Raw genomic sequence first — 27,497 nt, forward strand, 5'->3', positions numbered from 1 at the left:
AAGAGAGAGAGATTATAGATATAGATCTCCCCTTGATATGCCATTTAATGGACAAAGAGAAGGATGACCTTATTTATTGTACAGGGCCTTACATATTATGATATAGTGTGATGGGGTGTACCAACCCTGCACTGGGCCAATGGGGCCAGACGAGTCATTGTAGACCCAGGAAACCACACCCCCTCACCTTTGCTGTGCATGCTCCAGGTAGAATGGACAGATAAAAGGACACAGCCCATCTCAGTCTGGGCTCACTGAGGAGGAGGAAGGATGTGTCCTGTAGGCTCCTGCAGAGGTGTCTATGACTCTCCAAGCAGTGGGAACCATGGACCCGGACTATGCTGTGGATGACCAGCCGACCGCGGACACTGACTGGGATGCTGAGCCAATGCCAGCTGACAAGATGCCCGAGATGAGCCTTGCAGTAGGAAGTGACCCAGGGAATGTAGTAGAAGCTGATGCTTGACCCCTTAACTAGGAATATCCCTGGGTTGGAATCCGGTGGAGTAAGGTGGGTCCTCCCCCGCCATTAGGCATGGTTACCGGGGACTACAGCCATAGATTGATTGATTGATCTGCAGAGCCCTGCAAATTGCTTTCCCCAGCCAGGATGCTCAGGGGGTGTAGACTACTTATCGGCTTTACCCTGCCTGAGGGTCAAAGCCCCAACCACTGTTTTTTGCCCCAGCCAGGAGGCTCGGGAAGCATAGATTGAGTGGTTACCGGGCCCCGCCAGGGGCGCTGAGTCCCCATAATCGAAATTGCCTCATCCAACAGAGTCCTGACAGTTGTGTGCTCGGGTATACCAATCTGGGCCAAGGGGGGAGGCCCCGCTCGACACACAGACACCTCCTCCCCCGTGAAAGGTAGGATTAAACAGATATAATCTCGTTTCAGTTGCTGGCCTCCACAGATCTGCATACAAATTTGTACATGCACATACACTGGACAACACTACAGGTAAAAAATCATTTGCACACTTGAACAATTCTAACTCTTGAATGCATGCATCCATTCTTTAGAATTTGCATTTGCATTAACTATTTGTTTTAAGGTCAACATGCAGATGTGTATATCTGAAAAGTATCGATCTCCACATATGTTTTCACAAAAATGCATGAACAGAAGTGTAGACCAGATAGAAACCCAGATGAAAATTTGTCACAGATTATTAATGGAGTGACGCTCGTGTTTTAAAAAGGGAAAAGATTAATGTCAGCAGGGTTTACCATGGGTAATGTTAGTATGACCCAGTTAATTGTTGGTCCAATGCCAGATCTCAAACATGTGGTCAGCCTATGTAATCAATTAGAAATATATATGTATGTCACCATGATTTAGTGCAGAATCTACTGCCTTAGTGCATTTGGATTGCCAAGGATACTAAATTGACCATGATTTAAATCATTATTTATCATTCATATAAAACAAGAAAAGCTCTATTTTTGTGTTACAGAATAGTAGAAACTTTAGGCATCAGTAAGTGAAATAGTTCTATATAATACATCTTAAATAAAATGGTTTCAAACAAAAATAAAAAGGCTTTCCCTGCTATATTATGTTGCCAAGGCCATTTTCACAGAAGAAACTATTTACTGGATTGATTATTTTAGAATTACGGAAATTAGAGATGGATGAGACTTATTAGGTGAGCTAGACCTTACACCCACCAGTGCAGGATTATTCTCTACAGCATATTCTCAACTGATCTGTTTAAGGCTGATAGGAAACTGATATCCTGTGATTATTTGGTACCAGGATATGAATAAAATTACATGTGGCTCTAAACAAACAAGAAGTTATTACTGGAGGTTCTATAAGAACATATACTTCAAAACATATTCAGAAATTAAGAGCTTGTTCAGTCATTTCCTCTGCTGAGGTCAAATGGAAATCTGCAGCCATAGTCCATTAGTTTACTGAAAAATGGGGCCAAATTCTCAGCTGGTGTATATCACCATAGCTCCACTGACAACAGAGCTACTATATGCCAATTTACACCAACTGAGACTTCAAGTTTTTCTTCAGTGTATAAAAACTAATACTTGCTTCCACAAATCCATCTGCACATTCAAGTCTGAAAACTGCAAAAGCCCACAAGGTTTTAAAATTTCATTTAGTATTCTGGAAAGATACAAAAGAGACAGCAGGTACATTATTCTGCACAGTTAAAATTGTTTGTTGTTCTGGAATTTTATGCTGGACAACAAAGGCCTGATCAGGCCATTTTGGGGAATGACAGGGGGTGAGGGTCACAGTATTGCCACTCTTACTTCAAGAATTCAGACCAATACTCTTATCTCTGTAGATTATTCAAATAGAAAGTAAAGGTAAATTTGTTGGTGACGCCAAATTTTACTTCATATTAAATTTTACTCTTTAGTAGATATTAGATCATTATAGATAAAAAAATTAGAATCATGCTGCAAAATTTCTGAAAAAGCTTTCCGAAGAAAATGGAACCTAGCTAGTGTAAATCCTTCTCTCATAAAGTTGCAGTAATTAGCAATTCTATTGTTGCTTCTTTTTACTATGTAAATGCACTGCATTTAGAACTTTCATTAACGTGAATAACACCAGGTCTTGCAACCAATCATTTCTGTCCAAGATGTTTTCAAACCTTTTAATCTGCATCCTTCAGGATTCCAGAATTATCTTAATGACCAATTTGCCTTTTCAGCTAAAGAATCGGTTTCCTTCTGGTGTTTTTATTTTAGTGAGTTGTTTCCAAGCTGTTGAGTCAGATCCCACTGCATAAAAAATCCAGGAGCATACGGGAACATAAGAGAAAGAGAGAGAGAGAGAGAGAGAGAGAGAGAGAGATAGTAACAGCCCTTCCTAGTCTTTAAAGCACACCATTTCTAAAAGCTGCATTATAGGGATAATTATCCTATGTGGATTCTTCTAAAATCATCAGGGATATCTGCACTGAATTAGCAAATAAAAACAGTAGAATACAAGAAAAACTAAAGTCCACTAATTATCACCCCATCCTCAGCAAGCCACAGAAAACTGATTGATCGTCAGATCCTAATTTATTATCTCTATTAAGGGGAAGTTTTAAAAGTTAATAGATATTATTGTAAAGGAGTCTTGGTGTTGATATTACCTATATTAAAACAAAAACAACCTCTGATTTCAGTTTTGGCCAACCCACGTCATATGTGCAAAAAAAAAAAAAAAAAAAAAAAAAAAAAAATTCTCCTTTATGATCGATTGTGGCAGAGAATGTCAAACACTGATAACTTCCTGAGGAAAAAAGAAACACTCTTAGGTGTTTAACCTAAACAGGGTTTTTTCTTTTTGGAATCTTCGTGAATACCAATGTGTATGGTTGCTTTTACCCGTTTCCAACAGATCTTTATGCAATGATCCATTTAAGCTGTACCATGCAACAAGACCCCCTTCTAACCTGTTCTTCTCCAAAATGTATAGCTCTTCAGCCTTACTTAGCCAAGAAAATAGGTTTCATTAATTACATAGCTTTCCTCTGGTCTCTCTCCAGAATCTTAACACAACTAAGGAGGTAAGATGCCCTAAACTAGATACAGTACTCCAGCTAGGGCCTCCTAATGTCTTTGTACAATGATACAGACCCCTATTTTAACCTGGTTTGTAGGTATGCACCTAAATATACATATGAGCAGTCCCATTCAAATCAGTGGGACTACTTACTTGCTTAAAGTTGCTGGAGTCATATTTATTTAAAAAGACCCCTTTGGATGAAGCTTTTGCTGCAATCCAGGACTTTATTTAAAGCCTAAGTTCCTTTACGAATATTATCTTCAGTCTAATGGGCATTGTTTTACATTTACTCACCTGATAATCCATCACTCATTTCATAGATCACTCACATAACAGATTAAAACCTTTCTAAAGATGATCTTTGTCAATAAAGGTAATGATAACATTGCAGATGTTGGTGTCCTCTGGCACCACTTGAATACATAAGCAGGGTCCCAGCCAAGCCTGTACAACCAGTGTTGCTCAGTTTCACTGCTAATGTTGTTTGAGCTAGCTGGATCAAAGGTAACTCAGGTATGTCTACACATGCAAAAAGTCACCAAGTCTACACATGCAAAAGTCACACTCCCTGCGCCCCTCACCGGAAGTACCAGGGCGGGACAGGAAATAGAAAAGGAGAGCTCCAGAGATCAGTTGCTGCTGAGCCACAGGAGAGAGAGCGGACATCTCTTCTAGGGAGCAAACACCTCTTCAAGAGCCTAGCCCAGCCTTGGAGTGGACCGATGCCTTGCCGTCAGGTGAGGCAGACAAAGATGCTGAGGAGCTGGCTGAGCTGCCAGTGGCCACGTACCCTGAGGAGACAGAGGATTTTTGGACCACGGGGCCCTACACCCAGACTGTGGTAAGAAGTAGACCAGGGGGACCAGACCAGTTTTGCTGCCTGAGGGTGAGTCAGCATGTTGTGGCTGGATTCCCCGCTGACCCAGTGGTGGAACACTCCACCACTGTTAAGGCCCTGGGCTGGGAAACAGTGGAGTCAGGCGGGCCTGGGTCCCCCTACCCCTGAGACCCCAACCCTGGGGTGGCAGACTCCCCACTCGAGGCCAAGAGGCCTGTGTTTGTTGGCCATCCACCAGAGCCAGGTTTAGTAAGAAGAGGGACTGAAACATAAGGCCTGGTATGAGGCTTGTGCTAAAGTCATGGTCAAAACTTGCTAGTATAAAGCAAAGTTAAGCTGAGAGCAAGAGACAGACCCTGCTGACAGAATCTGGCAAGAGCAAGGCTGATATTGCAGAAACACACATTCCTAAGTAGTGCTAGGCATAAGAATATATACGCAAACACAGTCCAGAAAGGTGGTACCAGAAAACCCTGATAAACACATTCCTCAAAGATAAACAGGAACACACTGACCCATCTTTAAGGATAAGGTCAGGAAGACAGCATGATAAATAGAGATGTTTTGATCGAACGTACAGGTACAAGGCAATGTGTGGCGCCCTAATAGGTCAGAGCATGGCACCCTGATACGTCAAGGGTGATACGTAACTTGTTTGTATTGGTGTATAAAGATGTATCTCAGAGGGAGTATCTTTGTCTGGCCTAGGGGATAGTAGAAAGTCCTGCCACTAACTAAGCTAGTCCATTGCAACGGGCATACATGTGTTAGTGTACCTGTAACCATTGACCGAGGGCATTAGGACCGTGCTTCGTTGACAATAAACTTGACCAAAGTTCCTTAGCTATGAACCGAGCCTGTGGATTTATTAGTCTGCACACCAGGATGCTTGATCATTGTATGATCTTCCCTGCTAAGGGCCTGCGCCCCTAGAATCTTTATTTCTCTACCCTGACTGCAGACCAGAACCCTAAACTGTTTGGTGCCCTGCCCTGCCTGAGGGCCAGGGCTCCTCGATAGACTATTTATGTCTATTTGCCCAGACAGGTAGCTGCAGGTTAAAGCCCTGCCCAGATGGCCAGAGTTCCCTTACAGACTTCTAATTATAGACTGTTAATTACTGTCTGCCCCAGCCAGGAGGCTGTGGGCCAAAGACTGTTGTGCTTTGCCCTGCCCATGGGGCCAGAGCTTTCCCCATAAGACTGTTACTTGCAGCCTGCCAGTAGTGAGGCGGAGTGGCCTCCTTCCCCACTCAAGTGTAAGGGACCACTAACAGACATACCCTAAGTCTACTAATAGGTCCCTCCCCACCACACACTGAATAGCAGTGATATAGGGGGGAGGGATAGCTCAGTGGTTTGAGCACTAGCCTGCTAAACCCAGGGTTGTGAGTTCAATCCTTGAGGGGGCCATTTAGGGTTCTGGGGCAAAAATCTGTCTGGGGATTGGTCCTGCTTTGAGCAGGGGGTTGGACTAGATGACCTCCTGAGGTCCCTTCCAACCCTGATAGTCTATATTCTAGTATAACCATGTGGCACTACCTCCTCCCAGGGGGATTAGCAATGGTCCCTGTTGAGGAATCTCTCTCAATGAAAAATGGACACACTCAAGAGAAACTTCATTCACCTCATAATCAGTGGTATTGAAGGCAGATGATACATCCCAAAGAATCTAGATAGACATGTACATCTTCATCGGTTGACACACTGCTGGAACAGTTTTGCAGCAACCTTCTCAATGATTTTACCCAAAAATGGTAATTGGAGATCTGAGAATGATTGGAGGGTTTGTCAGCATCAAGAGATGGTTTCTTGAGCAAAGATGACATCTTTCTGTACCATCCAGGAAGGACGTGGATCTAACTCACAAGCCACAGCCCACTCATCTGCCAGACAACAAGGTGTCACAAGCTGAAACTCAAGCAGAGAAGATTCTGTTCTTGTCCCGTCAAGAACTGATTTTGCTATCATGAAGGCAGACAATTCTATATGCATCCAGATGATCATGGGCTCAATACACCACTGTGTTCCTCCAGATTTACACCAGTGAAACTCCATTGAAACTATTTTCATGCGAGGTGTAACAGACACCTCATCCCTTTCCTCTCCAGTACTACCCCCTCAAAAATCAAGAACCACGGTGTGGTCAGCTACATCAGAAGGACTAATAACCACCTAACAGAGGGTATGTCTACACTTTGACCTGGGGATGTGATTCCCAGCTCAAGGAGATACACTCACATTAGCCCTCATTGAGCTAGCATGCTAAAAATAGATGGTAGCCATGGCAGCACAAGTGATGGAAGGGACTAGCTGCTCTGAGTATGTACCTAATATCACTAGTAAGCAAGCACTTGTGGCACATAGCCCTTCCTGCTGCTTACACTTCCGTGGCTACTTTCCATTTTTAGCATGCTAGCTTGATGAGAGTGAGAGAGAGCGTGTCCCCTCGAGCTGGGAATTACACCTGCACCTCAAAGAGTAGACATACCCAGAATGTCTGGCTATGGGACCATATGATAGCCCAAAGGAATTATGTGGACACTGAAGTCCCACAGAACAATTTGTCTCAGTGATTTTATTGCCACTGTGAAAGGGAAACCCGATTAGCTCAATGGCATAGAGTAGTGGGAGCAGTTTAAAATTTGGTTCTGCTCTGAAATGATGTAAAATTGTAAAACAAAATCTTGTGGATCTTCAAATGTATTCTTGTGTTTATTCAGTCATTTCTGCTTATTTCATTGACAAATTTCTAATAGTATTGGTCAGAAAACGAAACAATAAATGTGAATTTTTTCTTTGTCAAAATTTTATTTTGACAGGCATTTTCTGACTCACGTCACTGTTCTTTACTCCTGTGAGTGCAGTCATCAATGCAACTGCTAAAGAAAGAGAGAGCATGAAAGCGAGCACTGGAGTCTATGTGCAAAGCCACCAAAAGCAACGGGACTGCACTGGTGTCACTGAGGGTTTAATTTAGCTTGCTGATGATTCATGAGAAGGAAAGAACCCAGACTGACTCATAGTTCCTAGGTTCAGTTTGCAGAGTGACAGTTGGCAAAAATACAGGATGTGTGTGTGTGTGTGTGTGTGTGTGTGGAAATGGAATAAATTGACATGGAAATCTCTGAAATATGGTAAGCATCGAATTCCAGGTTGACTTTTTTTTTTTTAAATGAAATCACTTATCAGAACAGAATTGCATTTGAAAACTCATTTGTTTTACTTCCAACACCTCCATCCTTCTTCCCCTACACCCCAGATGATTTTCTGCCCTCTGACCTGAAGCTTACATTATCTTTGTCATGCCATTAACAACTTCTCCCACTGATTTAATATGGGTGTCGGGGATTTTAAAATATTTTTTTCAGTAACAAGATAGATCCTAGCTCTGCACTGTTGAGAGCTGATGCACAGGTAAATATATCATCATCAAGAGCTCTACAGCCTATTAGAATGCGGCTTTGGAGAGTGTTCCCAGCTATACTCCGATATACCTGTTGTTCTTCCACCATCCCTCTCCCTATCTCTTTATAACTTTTATTCTTTGCTTATGTTAGCATGCTCCTCATCCCATACAGACAGCTACTGAATACAAGATTATAAAATCAAAATTGAATAGTTTAAATCATACCTTTTCCGAGTGACTCAATCTGGACAACACCTAATTTATGGAACATCTTCTGACCATCCTACTGCACACTGAACTCTTTCATAAGTTTCTTTAACCTTTCATTTGTTTTCAGTCTTATACATAGCTACGCTAACATTCATCACCTGCTCAGTTACAGTGTTGTTCCTTTCCCCCCATTTATTCCTAGAATAATACACAACTTTCTCAGTCCTCAAAATGTCTATGACAACTGAGATGCGTAGAGCTTGTTAAAAAGAAAAGGGAAGGGGGAGGGAAATCTACATGATTGCTATCATTATTATTATTATTATTTTCAAAATTTGAAGCACTCAGGATGTGGTCATTTTGCTCCAGCGGAGTCCAAGTCTGCATCCCTTATTCATGTTGAATGGAACATACGAGTTGCCCTACTGAATGTTTTGCATTAGTAAGTTCACAGATTCCAAGGCCAGAGGGGACCATTGTGATCATCTCATTTGACCTCCCATATAACTAGGGCCCTACCAAATTCACGGTCCATTTTGGTCAATTTCACAGTCATAGGATTTTAAAAATCGTAAATTTCATGATTTTAGCTATTTAAATCTCAAATTTCACGGTATTGTAATTGTAGGGGTCCTGATCCAAAAAGGAATTGTGGTGGTGGTGGGGGGGGGGGGGGTGGAGTACTGCTACCCTTACTTCTGTGCTGCTGCAGGCGGTGGTGCTGTCTTCAGAGCTGGGCAGCTGGAGAGTGGAGACTGCTGGCGGGGAGCCCAGCTCTGAGGGCAGAGCCGCCACCAGCAGTAGTGGAGAAGTAAAGATGGCATAGTATCATATTGCCACCTTTACTCCTGCGCTGCTGCCTGCAGAGTTAGGCCTTCAGTCAGCAGCTGCCACTCTCTGGCCGCCCAGCTCTGAAGGCAGCAGCGCAGAAGAGTGGCATGGTATGGTATTGCTGCCATTACTTCTGTGCTGCTGCTGGCAGGGTGCTGCCTTCAGAGATGGGCACCTGGCCAACAGCCGCCACTCTCCGGTCACCCAGCTCTGAAGGTAGCACAGAAGTAAGGGTGGCAAGACCACGACATCCCTAAAATAACCTTACAACCCCTGTGGAATTCCCTTTTGGGTCAGGACCACCAATTTGAGAAACATTGGTCTCCCCTGTGAAATCTGTATAGTATAGGGTAAAAGCACAGAAAAGACCAGATGTCATGGTCCATGACACGTTTTTCATGACCGTGAATTTGGTAGGGCCCTATGTATAATGCAGGCCATAGAACTTCTCAAAAATAATTCCTAGAGCAGATCTTTTAGAAAAAATCCAATCTTGATTTAGAAATGGTCAGTGATAAATAATCCACCACGACTCACAGTAAATTGTTTCAGTGGTTAATTACCCTCACTGTCAAAAATTTATGGCTTATTTACACCTTATTCCTGTCATTGCAAGTGAGGGTTGCAGGTTCAAATACTTCATAAATAGGTTTCTTCTGCTCCCCATCCCAAAGCCCCAATTCCAAATAAATTAATATCTTAATTGGTCCCTCAGCTATGTATCAAAGCAGATGATGCTCTCCCATGAAGACTTAAGAATATGTGGCTTCTGAGAAAATTACCCATGAGTTACTGAAATGGCTACAAAATTCTCTAGACAGTTTATTCAGAAACTTCAGCCTAACCTGACACAGTCATGCCCAAGTTAAGACAAGACAAGCCTGAACAAATAATTGCTGAAACAACTAACTACTGTGAATATGTTTATAGAAAATAAGGGAGGCAGAAACTAACAATTGTCGGTATGTTTATAACAAACAAGGTAGGCAGAAACAACCTGAACTGATAAGTTTGCCTTATGCAATCTTCAAAGCAATTGGTCTTTACATGCAAGAAGTATATATGTTAGTAGCTAGGAAAGATGTATATAAACTGTGTGACATGAATTGGAATTGTGGTATCACTCTGTACCTAACCTCCTTGCGTCTTGGCCTGTCTAGCATGGGCGAAGAGCTGTTACTTGCCTAATAAAGTAACCTGAGTGACGAGCTGGAGTTGAACTGAATTTTTTTTTTTTTATCCCAGAGACCTGGACGAAATGTTGTCCCAAAATTGGATAAGGTGTTCTGAATAAGCAGAAAAGGCATTGGAGGAAATCTCAGCATCACTGGTGCTGTGACTTGGATCCGTGTCTGGATTAGGTACCCAGATCCACTTGTGTGGAACAGGTAACATAGGTTTTGTTATACACAGATTTACTGGTGATACTGACAACCTAACATTTAAGCAATGGCATTATTAGATGGGTTTAAATTGAGGAGATTTCTACTGCATTAGAGAAATGGGTTAAGTCCAAGGGAAGGCCCTTTGGATTCCCCAGGGAGGTTTTAGGGGGAAACTGGTCCAAGTAGAAAAGAAACTCCAGTAGGTTTGGATAAAAAGTGAAGAAACATAGGGCAGGTCTTCACTACCCGCCGGATTGGCGGGTACAGATCGATCTATCGGGGATCGATTTATCGTGTCTTGTCTAGACGCGGATAAATCGATCCCCGAATGCGCTCCCCGTCGACTCCGGAACTCCAGCTTGCGAGAGGCGGAAGCTGAGTCGACGGGGGAGCGGCAGCGGTCGACTCGCAGCCGTCCTCATGGCCAGGTAAGTCGGACTAAGATACGCCGACTGCAGCTACGCTATTCGCGTAGCTGAAGTTGCGTATCTTAGATAGACCCCCAGGGCAAAGAGACAAAAAACAAACAGAAACAAACATGTTGTTACAGGGATTAATTTTGGGACTAGGAACCCTGTGTAAGGAAACTAGAGAGCGACGCTTTAAGTAAAGTGGAGAAGGAGAACTGTGAACTGAAAGAGAAACAAAAGAATTATATAAGGTGCATGCTGAGCAATCCAATGAATCTTTAGAAATCTATAGGGCCAATACATAAGGCAGAAGACGTGTTGATGGAATGAGGAGTGACAAAGCTAATAACCTTGGTGTGTAATTTTCCCGCATGGTCAGTGAAAAAGCGAGCAGGTGGGTCAAAATTAACAATAGAAGTGTAAACGACAAAAATCTATGGCTCCTATAGTATCAGGTTATTCTGAAATGATTGCAAAATCTCTCCTAAAATGAAGTGGTTTTCAATATTGGCAATTAGTAATGGCTTCTGGATGTTGCCCCTGTTCCCAGAGTATCAGTATAGAACAGCGTTCATGTGGGGAGGAGTGCAGTATGTGTGGACCATGTTACATCTGGGGTACAAAGACTCGCCAGTATTTTTCATGGACAGATGAAACCAAGACCTAAGGACCTTTCTGAGCCTGTGACTCATTCAGAATGATGTATTGGTGCAGTCCCCACTGAGAAGGAACACAGTCAGGATCTGTCTGAGCCATTCCAGGGCTTGCAGCAGGCAAGGTTAAAGATTAACAGCAGAAAAGCACATTCGGTTCACAGAAAGGTTACATTCTTGAGGGCAACAACAGGTGAGGAAGGATGTAGTATTGATCATCATAGAGATGATTTAATTTCTAAATTACTAATCCCTCCTGATAAGCGAGCATTACAGCTATTTTTGGGAATCACCAGATTTGGTAGGGGATTCTCACAATTTCATGTGGAAGCTGCTAGTCCTTTGTATTAGTTCGTGAGGCCCCCCCACTGGGATTGGCAGGAAGAACACACTGAAGTAGTGGTAAAGCTGAAACAGCTTTTGGGGACTGTTCCAGTGTTGGAAGGTCCAAATGAAACTAAACCGTTCTTTATGTATCCTGCAGTAACTCCAGTTGGCACAGGGGTGGAGGTTCACGCAGAAATATGGAAATCAGGATCAATCAGTAGTATTTGCTTCCTGACTATTGCAAAGCATGGAACCTCAATACATTTGATGGGAGAAAATTGTGTTGACTCTGTACTGGGCAATAATTAAAAACAAATCTCGGTCGGAGGACAGAAGCTGTTCATTGCTAGTTACCACACCTCCCTCAAGATACTGCTGGGGGGGGAGGGGTAGTATCAGCTGGACAAAGTTAGCATTGGATTCTGGCAGGAAGAAAATGTGGAGGCAGCATGGCTAAAAGAACCAAAGGAATGGGTGGCAGGGATCCGCACAGAAGGAATGCCCCATGAATGAGAAGTTAGCTCAGCTAGCACTTGACAGCTAATCTTTAAAGAACTAAACGTTAACAAGGTTAGAGAGGAGGAGACTTAGTATACACATGGCAGTAGCCATTATGTAAAGGGACAAAGGAAAGGAGGATAGGTAGCCATGAAGCTGAGAGATGAAGTGACTGTAAATACTTTGCTGTATAACTGGGAATAAGTCAGCTCAGTATGCAGAACTAGCAGCTGTTGTTAGAGTACTGATGGGGAAAAAAAGGATGCTGCTCTAAGCTTACCGTAGTCTTGGAGTTTGATCGGGTGTTCAGGGGAGCTGTGTTGATGCTGACCTGGTGGGCTCAGAACATGTATTGTGCTATGGATGAAGGAGAAATCAAGTTCATTGCTACATGGATGATGGGATGGACTGCACCCTCAGCAAATTCGCAGATGACACTAAGCTGGGAGCAGAGGTAGAAATGCTGGAGGATAGGGATAGGGTCCAGAGTGACCTAGACAAATTGGAGGATTGGGCCAAAGAAATCTGATGAGGTTCAACAAGGACAAGTGCAGAGTCCTGCACTTAGGAAGGAAGAATTCCATGCACCGCTACAAGCTGGGGACCGACTGGCTAAGCAGCAGTTCTGCAGGAAAGGACCTGGAGATTACAGTGGAAGAGAAGCTGGATATGAGTCAGCAGTGAGCCCTTGTTGCCAAGAAGGCCAATGACATATTGGGCTGAATTAGTAGGAGCATTGCCAGCAGATCGAGGGAAGTGATTATTCCCCTTTATTCGGCACTGGTGAGGTCACACCTGGAGTATTGCGTCCAGTTTTGGTCCCCCCACTACAGAAGGGATGTGGACAAATTGGAGAGAGTCCAGCGGAGGGCAACGAAAATGATTAGGGGGCTGGGGCACATGACTTACGAGGAGAGACTGAGGGAACTGGAGTTATTTTGTTTGCAGAAGAGAAGAGTGAGGGGGGATTTGATAGCAGCCTTCAACTACCTGAAGGGGGGTTCCAAAGAGGATGGAGCTCAGCTGTTTTCAGTGGTGGCAGATGACAGAACAAGAAGTAATGGTCTCAAGTTGCAGTGGGGGAGGTGTAGGTTGGATATTAGGAAACACTATTTCACTCGGAGGGTGGTGAAGCACTGGAATGGGTTACCTAGGGAGGTGGTGGACTCTCCTTCCTTGGAGGTTTTTAAGGCCCGGCTTGACAAAGCCCTGGCTGGGATGATTTAGTTGGTGTTGGTCCTGCTTTGAGCAGCGGATAGGACTAGATGACCTCCTGAGGTCTCTTCCAACACTAATATTCTATGATTCTGTGACAAATGCTGGATAATACGACTAAACATTTTGAAAAAGAACAGATACGGTAAAAATCTGAGCACACAGAAAGAAAGGGCTATTCATAAAAGAAATGAGGAAGCAGATTTAGCAGCCAAAGACACAGTGGTAACCAGATCACCCTGTCTGTTGGACACCGGTTTAGAAGCCATTCCACTGGCAGCTGTCACCTGGGGCCAGCAGCAATCATTACAAGCTAAGCTGCAGAGCATCCTAACTGCAGAGTATCCTAAGAGTTAGGTCCACTATGAAAGCAAGTTCAAAGCCTGGGAATAAAGGTGGATTGCCAGGAGTTAGTAATAAAGAAGGGACTCGTGTGTGTAAAGTCAGAAGATGGTTTAGTATGGGTAGTACAAAGGGATATGAGGAAGGATCTCTTAGGATGAGTACATGGATCAACTATGGGTGGTCACCCTAAATATGAAGCTACCCAGGAAAGACTGGCAAAAACAGGATGGTGGCCCAGGAATAGGATTTGAATGGGCAACTTAATTCCTATCTTCTTTGTGCTAGATATGATCCAGCAAATAGAAATTGCAGAGGGGCACTCATTGAACAGGCTCTCAGGGGATCCTGGAAACTAAAGGATCCAAACTGATTAGATTGGGGAAGTACCCCTAACCCATCAAGGGGGCAAATATGTACTAGTTGTAGTGACTCATTCTCACATTGGGGGGAGGCATTTCCAAGTAAAAATAGGTCTCCATTGACAACAGCTAAACACCTGGTGTATAATTTGTTCAGTTGGTGAGAGGTTCCTAAGGCAATTGATTCAGATAATGGTAGAAGATTTGTTGGATCAGTGGTTAACAAAGTATGAACATAAGAACGGCCATACTGGATCAGACCAAAGGTCCACTTAGCCCAGTATCCTATCCAATGCCAGGTGCCCCAGAGGGAATGAACAAAATAGGTAATCATCAAGTGATCTATCCCCTGTCACCCATTCCCAGCTTCTGGCAAACAGAGGCTAGGGACACCAGCACAGTGGTAGGCATTGATCAGAAATTCCGCATGGCTTATCATCCCAAAGCAGTGGTGCAAGTGGAAAGAATGAATTGAACCATTAAAACTAAATTCATGAAAGGAGTAAACATAACAGGTAGTAATTGGGATTAGTATGCATCAGAGCTAGAAAATGAAGATCCGTGGGGTTTTCCCCTTATGAGGCTTAATGGGGAGACCAATGATACTGTGGGAGAATATAATTAACCCTATACAAGGCCATATGGCTACAGTAGTTTTGTCAGAGTCCTGGGTATAGGACTTGCAGAGCAGATTTTGTCATTGCAAAAAAAGAGTGCAGAAGACCTAAGTGTGGTTTGATGCCAAAGGGGACCTGACCAAACATCATGTAGGCTCCAAGTCATGATGCAGGATCAGGCCACATACCATCCATTCCTGAAGGCAAAGTAGCACAGCCCATACTTTCTGCTGGATCAACTTGGTCCTTTGGTGTGCTTATTGGAGTTGGGAAATAGAGGACAGAATTGGGTCAATGAGAGTCAGTTTACAGCCTACTAAGGTTGGTAAAGAAAGAAGCAAGAAATGGTTACTTGCAGCATATTTGGTACTAAATTTGTAATGCATTTAATTTAGGGGATAGAAGAAATAAAGCAGGGGAAAGGGTTTAAATTTTTTAAACAGAACACTGATTTGGAAAAGGGAATTTATAATATTGGGGAAGAAAAACTGCAATTTGCAAGACTAGAAGGTTCTGGGCACCACATGAAATTAATAATAGGACTGTGCCAATCATGACTGCTATTCCCAGATGGACAGGGAGTTCTAGAGAATTAGTGTGTGTTAACAGTATGGATACTATTGAGAATGGAACACATATACAACGCTATCAGAGTGTTAAGTTGGCAACAAGGGATGGTGTAGAGAAAAACATCAATGTTGTTAAAGAACCTGGCATAGATGGTTCTGTGAATGCTCAATACAAGGGAAGGCATCTACCTCAGAGGGAGGTTGGGCCCAACTAGTCACCAAAGAGAAAATGAATGAGGTGATACAGCTCAGTGCAACTGTGTGTGCAGTGGGATAGCCCCACTTTTCTGTTAGGATAACGTCAAGTCAGGGGAACCTGGATGGGTTTTGCCTAAACCTTACCTCTCTGATTCAGACTGGGACCCAGGCCCTATGGCTAAATATAGGGATTGAGGAGAACAGGGAGGTGGCAGTTTTGAACAACACTGAATGGGAATCATTAGTGACTAATATTTTTGTGCCCATACCTCCCTTGTCCATTAAGATAAAGTAATAATGAGAAGCAGAGCAACTGGTGCCCATTAACTAACTGATAGCCGAGCAACAACAAATTGGGGACAGTACTGTACAGGTTATGGAAACATCCAGATGGGCCATACCAGTAGAGGGGAGCTTGCATGCCATGCTGTGTACTTAGTCTTAATGAGAGTTCAAATAAAAACAACTATTTTGGTCATAGGAATATGTTGCTGGATAATACAATTGAAAAAGCAAGCACAAAGAGAAATACGATGCAACTGAAACAAATGTTAACATAAAAGAGACAACAAAAAGGAGTGGAACATGGGCTGACTGAGCTGACATAAGCAGGCCCAAGTTAAAACAAAAAGAGCCTGAAAAAGTAACTGCTAAAACAACTAAGTATAGTGAGTATGTTTATAGTACACAAAATTGGCAGAAACAACCTGAACTGATAAGTTTACCATATGTAATCTGCAAAGAAGTATTTACGTGCAAGAAGTATAGATGTTAGTAGCCAGGAAAGATGTATATAAACTGTGTAGTGTGAGACATGAATTAGAATTGTGGTATCACCAGGGCCGGCTCTAGGCACCAGCGTTCCAAGCATGTGCCTGGGGCGGCACTTCTCAAGGGGCGGCACTCCAGCCCTTTGGGGCGGCTCTTTTCATAGGGTGGCACCCGGTTTTTTGTTTTTGTTTTTGTTTTGCTTCGGCTCTGGCTTATTTTATTTTTTTTTTTGCTTGGGGCGGCAAAAACCTGGAGCCGGCCCTGGGTATCACCCCTGTACCTAAACCCCCTGTGTCTGGGCCTGGCTAGCGAGGAGACACAGCTGTTACATGCCTAATAAAGTAACCAAAGTGACGAGCTGTTGTCTGAGGGTTTTTCGGATCCCAGCGAACTGGATGAAGTGTTCTCCCAGAACTGGACAAGGTGTTCTGGGTAAGCAGAGTGGAAAAGGGGGAAATCCCAACACAACTCAGCCAACTTCATTATAACATATGAACAACAAAATAACAATTTGCCTTACTGCCTTCATGCATGCAGTGTAATTGTACAGGACAAAAAAAAATATTAAATGTCAACTGCACTAATGTATTGTAGTCTAGCTAGTGTACAAATGTTAATAATTACTTGAATTAAAAAAGGTTTTCTACCAATCACTATCTCTGGATTTCAAATTAAAAACTTGGAATAATCATGTTGCATATGCAGAAATAATGCTATCTTCCCAAATGCTTTACTTGTTTGTACTTTATTTTACCTACTAAATGTGGACCTTATAGAACTGTTTAAAGTTCTCAGTAAAAAAAAGAATTGTAAGTTATACTTCACATTATTACAATATGCTTTCATCTCAGATTCACTCACAATTGGCTTCTTCCCAGTTCTGTACAACACAATTTCCTACACAATAAGTCTGTAAACTTACTGCTAAAAACCTATGCCACGGCTATTCTAGGGTTGCATAAGCTATTGCTAAATGAGCTAAATTCTGCCCAGGCCAGCACAGATCTATTAGTGAGGAAAGGGAAGGGTAAGTGCTCAGGGAGCCTCTTTCTACCCCTTGTTCACCTGTGCACAGAGCCAGAAAAAGGCTATTACTTGTACTCCTCGAGTGCTAGGGGACAGCCAACTATCATATCTGATGACATTTCATAGCCACAGGAAAGCACATAACATAGGAAAGCATGGCCAGGGGCCCACTCTGGATGCAGCAGTATTAGTGCCTGGCAGGAGATGCTGTGTGGAGAGAGGACTGCTATATCTTTTCAAGGCAATAGTAAACGTCACCGCATCAACAAGCAAAATGGAACAAAATAGGTTACAGGTGTTTTCTTTAGTGCCATAAAATCTGCAATCTCAATATGTTGATGAACAACCCTAAAATTGGATGATATTAGAACATTAATATTCAGCAGTAGAATAATTAGTCTCATAAGCTTGTTAAGGAAATATAGGTAAAGGAGGTATTAAAAGACTCAAGAACATTACTCTTGGAGAATAACTAGAAACTAAACAACATTAAACTGACTTCAACAGTTACCTAATATATCTAATAAATACATAAGACATTCAGGCTCAAACCAGGCAGCAGAGAAATTTCCTGGGAAGTTCCACCAGGAAGTGGTATCTTAAACATAGATCCACTGATCTGCAGCCCAAGTCCTGTCTGCCAAGGGGCCCAGGGCCAAATAGAATGTAAAGCCACAGAACCATGTGCAGGTCCTCACTACTAATGAAGAGTGGGTCCAAGAGAAATAGGAGGTTGGGATTTGGGTGGCAGTGAGGAGCGGGCCCAGCCGCTGTGTTTGAATGTAGCACGTTACAGTGTTATGTGATACATGTGTGATGTGTAACACCCTCATAATGCCACACTATAATCAAACATAAATCAGTCATCAGTAGGAAGGCAAATCATGTGAAAGAACAAACATCAAGAGAACTGGGACCACCATAGAGTCACAGCCTAAAAAAAAACAGCAGCAGGACTTCTGGTCCTCTAATATGAGGGGAGAAAAGACCATCCTCATCTCCACTATAAGTCAACACTCCTGATAATCACCTCTTCTATCCTTCCCTGGAATGTCCTACCTCTCTAATTCAACACTGATGACACATATACATACATTTGTGTACTGAGCTCTCTATTTCATAGATATCAGTTCCATTCCTTTTTTGTTCTTTAATTCTCTTTCATTCATCTATTTGCATGTCATATATCACTGTTAAAGGCAGAAGAAAGGTACCCTAAGTAACAGGTTGCATCTGATGATTATATAGGATAGTCAGTTCCTTTCTATTTGTGTTTCAGAGTAAGTTATAAACTTGACCTCCACCAGCCCAGGTCAAAACTTTTCCAATTCAGTCTGAGATAATGGAATTTGTAGCTATGTGTCTCTACCCAACTCTACCATCTTCCTGTGTCCCCCTTCACCACAAACAATCTTCTGATAGGACACTGAAGACTGGTTCATTAGACCCACCAGTTGTGTTTTCAGTCACTCAGATGCATCCATGTATTGCAAATCATCACACCACTACACACTTCTAATTTGTTCTTGTATCACAGTTAATTATTATACCCAAACCAACTGGTCTGTTACTGTGAAATGCAAACAAATGCTAAATAGGCCTTATTCTGATTTCTCAGATGCTGATTTTATATCCACGTTACTCAGTTGTAGTCACTCTTGATTTACAAAAGCGTGAGTTCAGAATCAGGCCACATTGGCTTATCAAGCAATTGAGCTTTGCAGCCCTCATTAAAATAAATAAAATCACTGAAATTAGCAGCAGGGTATTTGAACGAATTGGATTGTGGTGACCTTTACAAGCTAGGTAAAATTTCTGGCAAACTGACAATGTCTCTAAAATAAAACACTGAACTTTGCTGAGTAGTTTTTCTTTTCAGATATAATTTAGAGATAATTAGGGAACAAAGAAACAATCAAATAAAATATGAATTCAGATACCACAAACATTAGACACAAGGATAAGGCACCAATAAAGAACAAGGCAATGACACAAAATGCAAAGGACACACCACTATTTGGATAATCATAGACTAATGGGATACTTAGACAGTTATTGCCATCTTTTATGTTTGCACTTACCAACCTCCACAACACTAGAACAGTTGGGGTCTGTGAAGCCACTGGGACATTCACATGAAAAGAAGTCATCAGCCAACCCAGATAAACAGATGCCACCGTTTTCACAGGGGTTGGAATCACACACATCTCCTGTGAATTAAAGAAAAAGATTCTCAGTCTTTCATACAGGCTTCCCAAAACCCCTTAGGTAATAACTTTAGTACAACAACCAAGAATGGACCAGCACAATGGCTCCAGATTCCTTTGAAAACCAAACACCTTCAGACCTACAATTCTACCATAGGATCAATTTTACATTTATTTAAAGAGACTCACATTTGTCCCAAGATTTTCATTTTGTACATAGAAGCTTTTACCAACAATAAAGACAAATAGGTTTTCATTAAAAAAACAAAACAAAAAAAACACTTCATAAGAAACTGTCTTGATACAGTCAGACATTACCTTGCAGTTGCAACACAAACCTTGAATCACTGAAAACAAAAAATCTGATAATAATCAACAAAAGTGAAAGTAATTTATGTGGTTGAAAAGACCCTGCCCATTCCCACTTTCCCTTTGAAGCCACTGAGTGTACATCATCGCTGCAGAATTAACTCAAGCTCTTCCTTGGGTGTTGCATTTACCTGGCTCCACTCCCCACACACAACTATCCCATGAAGTTTAGTGGTGTTTTCAATCCTAGCTAGCTGGCTTATCTGGGGATATAGGCTAAAACCAGGTCAAGGTTTTCCCACAAGCTGGCAACCTGCCCACTTTGCAGTGAGAATGTAGGCTAAACTACTCAAGTTCTGATAGTCCTCCATTGCCTTCCCACAATTCCCCCTTTATTCCCCAAAGGACAAACAAGTTGTCCCAAAATTCACTGGGAAAGAGTTGTAATGTGGTTCATTTGACCGCATTACAAAGAACCATGGGATATGCCTAGTGACACTGTGGTGGGATGGGTTTCCACTCTGATCAGGGAGGGGTTAAAGTGTTCATCTGGGCACAATGAGCCCCAATCCAGTGCACCTGTGAGGCCAGTCAAACCTTGAGAAGGGCGACTCCTTAAAAGGAAGGATCAAAACCCAGTGCACAGTGGCACTCAGAGGGAAGCAGAGCTAGAGCTCCTTAGCCACACAGCGCCAGGACATGCTCACCGGGAAAGCTGAGGAAGGGCTATACTGCCTGGACCCTTTGGAAAGGTAAAGGGACGGTTTTTATTTTGTCTGTCTTTTTCTAGTGCCCAGCATGCTGAACCTGGTCCTCTTGGACACACGGAGGATTAGGAACCTAGCTCCCCGTCACAGAGACAGTTTAGTTTTTGCCTTCCAGAGAATTGTGGGGTAAGCTTGGACTGTTTTGTGAGCTGCAGGATTATTTTGTTGACTCTTTTGTTTTGGACTGTTGTTATGGCCAGAAGGGAGATCCACTGCCCTAAGACTTGCAGATGGAAGGCCACACCCCACACTTCAAACCGGTGCTCCAGTGACATCTACATATAGGGAGGGATGTCTGAAATGAGAGAGGTGCCCCCCGTCATCCCAAGGAGGCACCCTAAAGATACAACCTAGGGCAGACACACATGGATGGGCACAGCGCTGGTGAGGATATCGTAACTCGTGTATGGATTTATGCCCAGACTAGGCTAACCCAGATACAAATTACTTGCGTTAACATTGCAGTGAAGACATACCCTCAACTGGGTCTTCTGGCTGAAGAGTCTGTGCCTTTTTCTTCTGACCTCACTTTGCATCAGACTGCTTTGTTCATAGCATCTGAGGGAGTTAGTTCCACGTAGTGGAGATGAGACGAGAGAATGTGTCCAGAGCTGTGTGGACTGGACTATAAAAGTTTGTTCAATTTTAATAATCTAAAGCTATGTTAGTATCATAGGCAAGTAAAAGTATGTGCGCCATGGATTTATAACTTGGCAGAGTCACTGTGCAATGTTCTATCACTTTAAGACACTTCAGATTTATACTGTAAACTTGGAGCCTGCTACAGAGCCCATGGAAGTAAATGGGAGTCTTACCATTGATATTAATGGACTTTGGATTGTGCACTTGATCTCCATCATATATAACCCCATATCACCAGGGACAGGAAAAAATGGTCTCAGCTACTGGCATGTTCCAGGGCCCATTGTTATGGAAATACTCCCTCTGACCTCTTGGGTCTGACCCAGAGTCCCGTGATGTCAATTTGTTGCTCAGATAGTAAACTGCATATTGAGCTGCTGATTTCTTATGCTCTTCCCCACTGTGCAAAATAGGTCCATGAGAATAAAAATGTATTTTGATTTTATGTTAATGTCTGGCCTTATAAACCACAGAAGCACAGTTCACTTAGTTTAGTATCAGAACTCCAGAACTGAATTTCCTTGTATTTTATGTTTGAATGGGTCATGTTGTAATAGTGCTAATTTGCACTTCAAACATGTTTAGTTTCTATTCCATGCTATGGAATTCTATATGTCAATCAAAACTTGTTACTCATGCATGTGAATTCACAAATCTGAAAGGAATGCTCAGTTGTTATACACACAACATTACACACACACATAATTACACCATTGTTCTCAGACAGGTGATCAATGGAGAATTTTACCATTCATATTTTAGTGTGGTTAATAATAAACTTCAAAACTACCAACAAGTATTTGTATAATATTTTGCTAATCTCAACTAAAATAAAACAAATCTCTCCAGGGATTCTTTTAATTGTTTTTAAAGATTAAATAGAGGGGCATTCTACAATTTATAATTTATTTGAGTTTGTTTGTTTTTTTTTGTTTTTGTTTTGGGTTGGTTGGCTGCTTGCTTTTTTTAATTAAAGAGATGTTGTTTTTGCATCTAATATTTGTTCAAAGAGTACCAAGGGAAACTTACTTGTCTGTATCAGTGGAATGAAAGATTAGGCGCAGTCATATGCACTGAAATAGATCTTGAAGCCCAGGAAGATGTTCCCAGAGGGGCCATTACAGACGAGTCAATGTCTGAACTGCCTACACAGGCAAACTGGCAGATGAAAGACAAATATTATCAAATGGGGCTACTCTAATGACACAAAGATATGCAAGTGAAGTGCAGACCATGGAGCACCTGCTTGTTTGCTGACTCGTTGGGGAGGCCTGTAAGAAGGAGAACCTTGTTGCAGCAACAGAAAGAGCCATCACTTGTGCATGGTTCTGGAAAAACATCTAGTTTGTGACAAGGACACAAGAAGTAGTAGTGAATACTAACCAATGTGGATTCTGTTATACATTATTAATCACATATGCATGGTTGTGGTATTGATGGGGGAAATTCAAATACTTTTTTAAAATAAATTTTGACATAAATTAGCCTTAAGATCAGTATCTAGTCGGAGAATTCCAAATTAAAAGAATAATCACATGTAAAAATTTCACTATTGAGTAGTTTAAAAGCTTTCCTTTATTGAATTCTGTATTTCTAATGCAAAAACTCAAGTTGACTTTTGAGTATGCCAAGTTTAAATTGGTCTCATGGAATAGGCCATTCTTAGACTTGACATGTGTATGTCTGCTCCCTGGTAACTCTATATCCTGCCAATTGTACATCGAGGAGAGAGGTAATTGGCTCAAAGAGAGAGACGATGATATGCCCTTCCATTTTTTAAAGCATCTGTTTTAAATTCCTCCTGAGGGTTGTCTGTTTATTTGGGGAGCAAAGAATGCTAGATCTTGACCACATGGGGCTCATTTAGGCCTTTCTGCAGTGAAGATAGGGTGGTATGGGCCCAATTAATACCACCATGGGAAGAGGATGCTCTGAGAAGTGTATTCCCTACAATGCTATTAATTAATTTGGAGGAGAAACACTGATTGAACAAACAGTGTGGAAGTTCTCAGTAACATTAAAAGGGACCTTTGGATTTAGATAAGATATTTCCTGTTTTTTGTGCTGTTCTGATCTTTAACAACACAAGCCAACAAACCAGAAAGTCTTCATGGGATTAAAGGGAGCAAGCACTTAGGGCCGAATTCTGCTCCCATTAAGTCAAAGGGAGCTTTGACATGGATTTCAATGGGAGCAGGATGCATGCCTAGATTTTCCATTTTTAGCCATTACTTGACATCTTACACAGTCTGTTCATAGTGTATAATTATCCAAAGGATGGCATGTGATGTCTCTACCATATGGTTATCAATCATTTCAAAATGTACCTACATATAATATTTAAAGAGTTATGTAGCTATACATGAAATTATGTTCTCAAAGCCTGGGAGTTAAGGTAGGTAAACAGCTGACCTATTTCAGACCTGTTCCTTCCAGGAAGAGGGTAATAGACATTTATCTCTTTAGATGGGTGTTGTGCAGAGGTGAAAGTAAGTCCAGTGAGTTACCGGTACGCTGGGGCCAGTTTTGGCCCCCGGAAGGAGTGGGGCCTAGGGCAGAAGGGGCGTGGCTGAGGGAGTCAGAGCCAGCCCCAGCCCACCCTGTAAGGTAAGTGCCCCCCCCCACCGGGGTAACAGCAGCAACCCGGGGCTCCAGCAGCTATTTAAAGGACTACGGTGGTAGAGGCAGCTGGAGCGCCGGGCCCTTTAAATAGCCCCTGGAGCCTCCTGCTACCCCTGGGCTCAGGGGGCTATTTAAAGGGCCAGGGGCTCCCCTGCTTCTACCGCCTCAGCCCTATAAATAGGCACGGGAGCCCTGGAGTAGTGGCGGTGGGGCTCTGGCGGCTATTTAAAGGGCCGGGGTGGTAGAAGCAGTGGGAGCCCCAAACTTTTTAAATAGCCCCCAGAGTCCCGCAGCCCTACCCCAGGGCTCCAGCAGTGGGGTTCTGGTGGCAATTTAAAGGGCCTGGGGCTCCAGCCCCTGCTGGAAGCCCCAGGCCCTTTAAATTGCCCCCTGGGAAAGCCGGGCCGCCCTGGTAGGGCAAACCGGCTCTTGCCAGTACGCCGTACCGGGGGCGTACCGGCTTACTTTCACCTGTGGTGTTGTGTATTGTCTGCATTACAATGTATGTGTCTATTTGCACATTGAGACAAAATGCTAATCAGAAGATCATGAAAATGTAGAGAGTAAATTTACAGGAATAAATAAGACAGCAGGAGGGGATTCTCTTTATGAGTAAAGAATACGGATTATTGGAATATATCTGGGGGACAGAGCTACCCCTCCCTGCATCTTTCCACTGAGGAGGCAAGAGAACAACGTGACTTGTCTCATGTACAGAAGACCACAGCCAAGCCTGGCTGTAATACGCAGGAAGGATTTTGGTTGAGCTTTTCCTCTATAAGACATGATAATGACTAGTTAAGTAAGTCTAGGTTCTAGAACATTTGTTGTGTTTTTATTTTATATGTAACCATTTTGTTTCCAATCCTTCTACTTGCTTTCTCTAAAATCTCTACTCTTTGTAAGATAAACTTTTGCTAGTTTTCACTATAAACATAACTAAATTCTGTGGGTTAAGCAGAGCTGTGAGCTAAAGAGAAACTGGTAAGCTGGGCCGACTGTTCCTTTGGGTACAGTGAATCTGTGAACTGCAAATGTCCAGTGGAACAGGGGCAGTTCACTCAGAGGGGAATGTGCTGAACACTCTTAATGGTTGCTTGCTAGGATCATCTGGATAGATCTCATCAAATCAGTTCCCTGCCATTGCAGTGGCCTTGGGCATTGGTACCCAGGTCCCCCCGTTTTCTGCCTGAGAGCTGTAATTTTTTAGTTTAATTTGACTAGGTTATTTGACTCAGTGCTGGGGTAACTGGTGGGATTTAGTGGCCTACGATGTGCAGGAGGTCAGATCAGAAGATCTGGTGGCCCCTTCTGGCCTTAAACTCCATGACTATAACTATGACTCTTCAAGAGTAGTGGAGCTGGAATGCCAATGAGCACTGCCTGGGAGCTCTCAAAGAATTTTGGAGAATCAGCCAACATTCCTCCTTTGGGCCCTGGTTGCTAGACATCTGGTTCTAATCTATCTTTATGGGTAAAACTTAGCCCTTAGTTATTTGTTCCCTGGTGAAATTACACAGTCACGTACCTTTGGCTCTGTTATTCATTATTGTTTTAGTGACACTTTGCTTAGGCTCTAGCAGGCTAATTTGGATAAATCTGTCATGTTTTATTGTTGCTGTAAATTTGTAAGTGGTGGGCTATAAACCCAGTCTCAGTTATTAATATGAATCTGTGGGGCGGCTGCAGCAATGCAAAAACTAATGACACAAACCAAAACAGAGTCCCATCAAAAGCCTTGCTATACTGACTAACTCATACAAAACAGCAGAGGACTAAAGAGGGAAAATGTATTATAGCAACTTTGAACTGCAATGATTAAAACTGGAATTTGGCATGACATCCTACACAATGTAGTCAGGGAAATGAGCAAACTCAGACACAAGTGAGCAATAACTCTACTTAAGACTAGAAATAAAGTTCATGCAAATTTGCATACTCAAATTAGTGAATCTTGCTTAAAATATTAGGCCCCGTATGACTTACTGCCTGTGAAATTGTGCAGAATAAAATAAATGTCACTTCTGAATCAACAATATGCCTCAATTTACATTTGTGCCACTTCAGAGGTCATTTATGTTGAAATATTGAAATCTAATTTGTTATACATTTTGAGACATAGACTTTGATTTAAAAGGCTCTGTTCTCAATAAAAGAGGCTTACTCGGGTTTACAGTTTGTTCTGACATATATGGTAACAAATCCCATCATCAGTTAAGTACTGTCCGGTTTGCATATTATATAACTTTTAATATAGCCGTACAGTTTTAGGATATAATTCTGCAGTCAGGATGAGAAGGAGAGAGAAAGAACTATAATCATAAGGCAAATTCTCCTAGTACTGTGCATTTAGATGAAGATGTGACATTACCTATTTGTGCAACTACAATGACTTCCAATACATTCTTTTTAATAAACACAGCATAAAAAATTGGTTTGCTGTTTACAAAATACAAATGACACTTAATCTTTTATGCTTGTTGTAACTTGCAACCAGAAATGCCTCTTAAAAATAAAAAAAAGTGTGCTATGCTCATTTCCAAAGAAATGATCTCAGGTGCCTTTTAACCCCTTCATGCCCTCAGACATATTCTGATTCAACCATCGTCTTTAAATACAGAAGTGCCACAATAGGGGTAATGTACGTGCTATAGCAGTGCTATTGTAATAATCACAAGAGGTCAACTCCGGATGTTCTTACTCTGTTCTAACTCAAGACATAATCACAAAGACTTTAGGAACTTATATCAAGATTTTAGGATTCCATGCAAAGATCTGAGAAGTTGTTAATGGCAGAACATTTGCTTGAAAGAAGAAACACACAGGAACAAAGTTGCCAGAGTTCATTAAACAACCTTGCTTTTTGCTTCTTTTTGGAGACTGAGCTTTCTTGACGGCAAAGGTCTGCTTGCAAATTTTCTATCATTTCTTTACAAGATCATGAAGTGGTGCAAGGTATGTAATCATACTAAATATATTTGTCCTGTAGCCAGCTTCACTTGGCGAGCCCTTTTATATTTTCCTCACTTGGTTCCAGCCAGACTGGCAGCAAAGGTTTTCAAACAAACAGAACTCAAAACACCACCTTCATAACAAAATTCTCTTTTCTCATAGATATGTCTGATGGGGTGCAGTCTTCCAATTCCCCTCCACCACTGGAGGCTGTTCTGTTCACAGCTTATACACAGAGAAGTTGGATAAAAACAAATACCCATGTTGGAAGATTTTAATGTAACACTACTTTATTTCTTAGAAGTAACCAAAGAGAAAACAGCCTGCTCCCTAATGCAGCAAGGCATAACTCACTCCACCTTGCTTAAAGATGGCTGTTTCCAGGCTGACTGCTGCTCCCAGATGCTTCACTATGGAGCTTCTTTGCCTGTAAGCAGGACCAGAAACCCCCCACCCACTCTTAAAGTGATAAAATGCAATTCTGGCACAATCCTCAAAACACCACAGAAGCCAGGACAACCCATTTCAGTCCATTCCCCTGGTTCTAGGAAAGGTCAGCAGGCAAACAGTCCTTTTCCTGCTAGTGCCACCCCCCATTACAAGAGAAGAGACAGAGATATGATGACCTCTTTCCCAGAACTTGTCCTGGTTGGCCGGGGGAGGTTCAATCTTGTCCACTGTCTAGTCTCCTGGTCCCAGGCCCTTAAAGAAACAATAGCCTAGGTATTCCCCAAATACTAATTATTATGACAGGATCTCTCTCTCTCATATATATATATATATATATATATATATATATATATATATATATAT

The 27,497-nt window shown here is 42.2% G+C and overlaps 1 protein-coding gene across 2 annotated transcripts in view; it reads right to left on the reverse strand.

The window, feature by feature from the left end:
- The window catches only part of EDIL3 (EGF like repeats and discoidin domains 3), a 434,555-nt gene that overhangs the window by 306,317 nt on the left and 100,741 nt on the right, over positions 1-27,497 (reverse strand). For both annotated transcript variants that reach the window (XM_024216158.3, XM_024216234.1), the window contains exon 2: positions 19,267-19,395. In XM_024216158.3, coding sequence (XP_024071926.1) covers positions 19,267-19,395 — 129 coding nt within the window. The remainder of the gene's footprint in view (positions 1-19,266; positions 19,396-27,497) is intronic.

This window comes from Terrapene carolina, unplaced genomic scaffold, assembly GCF_002925995.2.
Source record: "Terrapene carolina triunguis isolate 2854851 unplaced genomic scaffold, T_m_triunguis-2.0 Scaffold69, whole genome shotgun sequence".
Lineage (NCBI taxonomy): Eukaryota > Metazoa > Chordata > Testudines > Emydidae > Terrapene > Terrapene triunguis.